General features: G+C 34.2%; 1 protein-coding gene across 2 annotated transcripts; it reads right to left on the reverse strand.

Moving 5' to 3' along the window:
- Positions 1 to 256: 256 nt before the first annotated feature.
- LOC143579854 (ubiquitin-conjugating enzyme E2 20-like) lies at positions 257 to 4,257 on the reverse strand. 2 transcript variants are annotated; one of them, XM_077063033.1, is made up of 6 exons: positions 4,133 to 4,257; positions 3,239 to 3,266; positions 1,415 to 1,642; positions 1,271 to 1,334; positions 1,125 to 1,184; positions 257 to 374 (listed from the first exon to the last, which is right to left on the reverse strand). In XM_077063033.1, the coding sequence occupies exons 1-6, from the start codon at positions 4,255 to 4,257 to the stop codon at positions 313 to 315; spliced, it is 567 nt and encodes a 188-aa protein (XP_076919148.1). In that variant the 3' UTR covers positions 257 to 312. The 2 variants fall into 2 exon arrangements, with proteins under 2 accessions (XP_076919148.1, XP_076919149.1); XM_077063034.1 differs by lacking the exon at positions 4,133 to 4,257 and adding an exon at positions 3,844 to 3,859.
- Positions 4,258 to 6,157: the final 1,900 nt, after the last annotated feature.

Below are 6,157 nucleotides of genomic sequence, written 5' to 3' on the forward strand. Positions count from 1 at the left end.
TCATATAATGGCCTCGATTCTTGCGGGTCAAGGCATCCCTCCATTGACCTAAACGGGTTCTCCCAAACAACTTCAAGGTGACAAAACCGATCTAGAATATGGAAACGGATTGGTTTATAAAGAAAACTTTACTTTTGATCAAGAATGGATCACTTAAGCTTGATGTGATTCGGTTGTGTATGATAATGTATATAGACTATAATAAGTTGCAAAATGATGTACAAAAGGTTGATGTTTGATTTTATTTTTCACAAATAAAATTTGTCTTTGATTTAGCGTCTTGGTAAAAATGAATACCCGCGGTTTTATATATCAGCTGTCGGTTGTCGCGTGCTTCTCTAGCCCATAGTGTTTGTGTACCATTTTTCTGTAATCTGAGAAACAGTTGGCTGTTATTAATATTCATTTCGCATAAAAGCAACAATGATTCCTATATGAGTAAATCAATTTCATAATGTACATGTTGCGATTCATATAAAAAAATATAAAACATTTTATAAGGCCTGTAAACGAACCGAACAAACACAAACTGAGCATGTTCATGTTCGTTAGTTTAACTTTAACCGAACAAACGATCGAACACGAACAACTAAACGAACAGGGTATTCTTGTTCGTGTTCGTTCGTTAAGAAAATGAGTGCGCTCGTGTTCGTTTATGTTCATTCGTTAATAGCATAAATAAACGTAAACATAACTGAACGTACATCAACTACAAGTAAACATGAACATAAAGATGTTAGGCCTAAAGTTACATTAAAACTAGACTAATTCTATTGAGCAATTATAAAACTAGACTAAATTGTAATGAGCCCAAAAATTTAGATGACTACGCAAACAAACGAACTTAACTAAATGTATACTAATTAACATAAATGAAGACAAACAACAAAGAATAAAAAAAATACTTAAATGAACGAACATAAACGAACTTAAATGAGCAAACGAGACATACGTCGTTTGTTTAACTAGATGGACGAAAAAATTTGTTCATGTTTTGTTCATTTATTAAATAAACGAACTTCTCGAGTTTACTGAACGCTCAGTTCATTTACAGGCCATAAAAATAATGCTGCTGAGATATATGAAGTTTTTATCACAGTAAATTATGATAATAAACATCTTACCTTCTTGATTGCTCCAGAGTGAAGCAGCAGAGCTGTTTAGCGGACTTTCAATATTTGGTTCTGCATAAAAGGAAAAAAAAGTATTGAACCAAAAAATAAGACCTAATCGGAATCAAATATACTAGTTAATGAAGGGTTTTACAAACCTCCTAATAAGCTTTGAATTGACAAAAGAATGGTTCTACAATCATAGGCTGCAGACCACTTGTCCTGCAATTAGAAAAATAATTAATTTTTCCATACGATTATCCAAAAAAGAGATGAACAACATTATATACAGACTTATATACCTGAAGGATATCAAGGCAGATGTTACCAAACTGGTCAATATTGGGATGAAAGCACACTGTTTCAAATTTAACTTGGGGGGGTTTGAAAGGGTAGTCAAGGGGAAACTGTAACGAGAGTTTATAGGATAGACCCTCATACATAGTTCCTTTCCCGCCTTCTATAGTACCAATCCATGTAAATATGCTCTCTCCTTTTGGAAAAGCGGATACTCCAAGATCTCCACTCATCTATACACATCAATGGTTTCAAATGTTATTCAACTATAAAAACACCTTGAGATGTACATGTTTGTAGACTAAAAGAACAATATGACAAGATACAATAACCTTGTCAAATCTAAGCATGTTAAACTGGAAAACTTTGGCAGTAGATAATACTTTACTACAGGATGGTCATGTCGGTAGGCTTGTAAACGAACCAAACATTCAGTGTTCGTCGGGAAGTTTGTTTATGAGCAAATGTTTATTGTTCATTTAGTTAATGAACGAACATGAACACATGTCTCATTCATTCGTCTATGTTTGTTGGTTTACATTACAATATAGTCTAATTTTATTTTAATAACTTTTTATGCCCAGCACATTGTTGTTCACATTTGATTTTAATTGGTTTTAGCTCGGTTATCTTCTTTCATCAATGTTCAGTTTTGTTCGTTCGTTAACAGTTCGTTTACACTGTTAACGATTAACGAGTGAACATAAACGAACACGTTCATTTTCTTAATGAACAAACACGATCAAGAAACCTCGATTGTTAATTATTCGTGCTCAATTGCTTGTTTGATTAAAGTTAAACGAATAAACACAAACATCCTCTGTTCATGTTCATTTAGTTCGTTTACAATCTTACATGCCTCTCTTATATGTATGTATACATAACAAAATGACTACCAATGTCAAACTCATATCTAACATTAAGGTTTAACACCAACACTTTTCATGAATCAAAAGCATATAGATATAACAATAAGGTAGAAACAAAGTAAATAAATTCAGATTTAGTGTGTGTAAATCAGTCCTAAATCAAAATAATCAGTTTAAAACTAGTAATTGGTTCTTTCTTCTGTATGCAAAATGAATATATACTTGTTGTATACATAATCACAGATAGCATCATGCCATCATCATTAATGATCAAGTGATCATAGAGACAGTGTATTAGCCTGTTAGGCATTGCAAATTTCTCAATATTCACTTATGTATACTATTGACATAGTTAAATCTAGGGGTGAGCAATAACCGAAGTCCTGAACCAAATCGAAAACCAAGGAAACTGAGCCAAATTTAACCGATCGGTTATCGCTTTTTTTTTGTTGTACCCTCGGTTAACCGAAATTAACCGGACTGAACCATTCATATTTTCAAATATTTTTAGCTTTTATACCTCCATTTCATGTATTTCATGTTATATACCTCCATTTGACGTATTAATAATACCTCCACTTTATGTATTTAACCTCCATTTCAAGTATTTGTAAGCAAAAATTTTAGCCCAAGTTTGGTTTGGGTTATTAACCAAAATTAACCGAGCCGAAAACCGACAAACTAACCGATTAACCAAAAACCGATTGGTTAATAAAATAGATTAACTGATGCCTTCATTTGGCTAATAACCGAACCGACCATGCACACCCCTAGTTAAATCATACATGTAAATGAAAATTCAAGCCGCTCTATCCTACAGACCTAACGCATCAATCGTTTTGCACAATACATCACCATACAGAGTTGAAATTATAATTACTTAGCATATATCAATATAAAAACTCAATACGTTCAATTAACAACTTATCAAGTAACAGACAGTATTAGCGTATTACATACCATTAGTGCCATAAGTTCCTTCTGTAACCTGCAAAAAAACGAGAAAAAAAACAGATAATACGCTAGGGGTGCAAACAAGTAGAGCTGCTCAAGACCGGCTCGTGAAAAAAGCTCGATCAAGCCGAGCTTAAACGAGCCCGAGCTCGAGCGTAAAAATAACTAAATAATATATATTATGTTATATATCAAAATAGAATTAAGAATATATACAATACTAATTAATAAATAGTTAACGAGCCAATCTCGAGCTTGAAAAACTACTCACGAGCTCGAGCTCTGTGTAAGTTAAACGAGTGAGCTCAGCCCGTTTACACATAATAACAACTGAAAACCTAATTACGCTAATGGAAATCAAATTCTAACAAATTAACCATAAACTGTTACAACTTATGTTATATATCAAAATAGAATTAAGAATATATATATATATATATATATATATATATAATTAATAAACAGTAAACAAGCCGAGCTCGAGCTTGAAAAACTACTTACGAGCCGAGCTTAAACGAGCGAGCTCAGCTCGTTTGCACGTAGTAACAACTGAAAACCTAATTACGCTAACGGAAATCAAACGCCAACGAATTAACCGTAAACTGTTTAACCTCTGAGTAACGGAATTAGTATATTATATCAAATATCATCATCATCGTACTCGGTAAATCCACCGATAGCTAAGCTACGGTAGGGTCCGCCTTACCTCTACCCTACAGGAATAGAGAGGTGAGACCCCCGGCTCGAATATTATATCAAATATCAAAAATATAATTAAGAATGTATAATTAATTAATTAATAATCAGTAAACGAGCCGAGCTAGAGCTTGAAAAACTACTGACGAGTCGAGCTCTAGCTAATTATAACAGATTAACGGTAAACTGTTACAACTAATTAACCTCTGAGTAACGGAATTGGTGTCTACGGGAACCGGAGATGCTTTAGGCTGCTTTGACGATGACGTTTGATGACGGTGTTGTTCGGGTGATAGGTTATCCATCGGAGCATCCTGTCGAATCTCCATTATGAAACGGTTACGGTGTGAAGGTGAGTGTGTGTGATGGATGAATTGATTGATTGTGATTATGATGGTTATAGGTTTTGAAAAAGTGGAGATGGAATGGGAGTATTTTATTGTTTGGGAAGTGGTGATGATAATGGACGGATGAATCATTATCATCATTAATCGTTAAGTAATTATTATTCAATATATTTTTCATACGATCCTGTGTTCAAAAAAGTCCGAATTCATGTATGAAATATCCAGGAATCCAAATCCGAGTTATCCAAAAATTCAAATATCCGAATTTTTGGATTCGGATCCAATGTAGCGTAGTGATAAGGAGTTTAGGTTTTTTAGGGTTCAATTACATCTTGGGAGATATGGGTGGCTCAATGAATGAAGACTGAGATCTTTGTGATCTCCAGTTCGATCTTGAGGGCATTCGTGTTTTTACTACCAGTGGGCTTTTGGGCAGGTGGGTTTCCCCGGAACAGGAGCTAACTTGGAGGCGCTTAAAGGCTCCGTACGGCTGGGTTGAGCCAACTGGCGGTGGCCTTTAGCCATTCATCCCGTACAAAGTACCTAGACATTATAGGTCTGTTGGCCGTTCAAAGGAAAAATACTAAATATTATTTATAAATTTCGGATTGATAATTGTTTTGAATATTTTGAATAATTTGAGGATATTTTGGATAACTTTTAAGATATTCAAACAATTTTTTGGATATTTTTGGATATTCAAAATACTTTTATAAATAGTTCTTTAATTTTTTATAATAAATGATCCAATTGCAATAGAGAGATAGGTAAGCAGGCAACAAGCTACACCGTCACCCTCTTTTGAATTACAAAATCAATCATACTGAAAACAAATCGGTGTTAACATTTCTAAAATTTCTACGAGTGCGACGTCGAATTAGACGAATATATAGCATTAGAAAACTTTTCTGTACAAATTCAGCTGAACCCGTTTCTCAAAAGCAGCCTACACTCATGAGTTTGAATGAATTTCTCTTTTCTTTTCTTGGTCACATTCACATATATAAAGTCGTCCGGGTCTTGAGATTATATCAACCGGTCCGACCTAAAAGAAACACAATACGTTCCACGCAAAAAAGTCTTCTTTGTATTATTTAGTTTCAATTCTCCGTACAATGTTTTCTTAATTCCAATCTAAATAAAGTTGTCTAGAAACGTCTAAGTGCATTTCCAATAGATTCTCTAAATTATGTGAGGGGGTTCTTTATTTTTTTAGAGATGATTAAAAATGGTTGTGAGAGGAGGAGAGAGAATATGTTACTATTTATGGTTAAATTTAGAGAAACGTACTGTTCATCTCTATAATTTTTTAATGTTTTTGAAAGTGGTTGTGAGTGAATGAGAGAGAAAAGGTAATGATAAAAGTATAAAAAAAGTATTATTTAATTGAAAATCTTAAAGAAAAGATAGTGTTTTTAATGTAACTATAAAGATGGAGATGGAGAATTGAATGAGAATGCTCTAAATACGGTTACCTAGAAACAACCTCTAAAAACTAAAAATTATAAATAAAAAGAAAACAAAATAGTGGGACGAAAGAACATCAATGTAAATCATATAAGGTTATGTGTAGTGGAGTGCTACAAAATAGTGAAGATTTTTGATACGTGACGCCACGTCAGCAGATGGGCTATTTTCATTTTAGGGGTGTGATGTTACTGTAGCCCAAACCAACCCCCCCCCCCCCCACCCCCCAACCAGTAGTTGATCGCCACGTCAGCATATTTATCACACAAGCCGGCGAAAAATTCATCCCCCCCCCCTTATCGCCTGGTGGGTGGTGTTCCAACCTCTTATCACCCAAAAAAAATCACCTTGTACGCATGGTCTAAGAGTCTAATGTGGGCATAAAAAAACTTAGTGGCTAACTGGCTATAAGCCT

Source organism: Bidens hawaiensis, unplaced genomic scaffold (assembly GCF_021521415.1).
Source record: "Bidens hawaiensis isolate Kalapana, Puna unplaced genomic scaffold, B.hawaiensis_p1.1 tig00029992_1, whole genome shotgun sequence".
Lineage (NCBI taxonomy): Eukaryota > Viridiplantae > Streptophyta > Magnoliopsida > Asterales > Asteraceae > Bidens > Bidens hawaiensis.

What these genes read in the sequence shown, in the direction of transcription:
- LOC143579854 (XM_077063033.1), bottom strand. Translation starts at nt 4,257, where the DNA reads ATGGAGATTCGACAGGATGCTCCGATGGATAACCTATCACCCGAACAA. An exon ending in TCTGCCTTGATATCCTTCAG is followed by an intron (nt 1,335 to 1,414) that starts GTATATAAGTCT and finishes TTCTAATTGCAG; the next exon opens with GACAAGTGGTCTGCAGCCTA. An exon ending in AATTCAAAGCTTATTAGGAG is followed by an intron (nt 1,185 to 1,270) that starts GTTTGTAAAACC and finishes CCTTTTATGCAG; the next exon opens with AACCAAATATTGAAAGTCCG.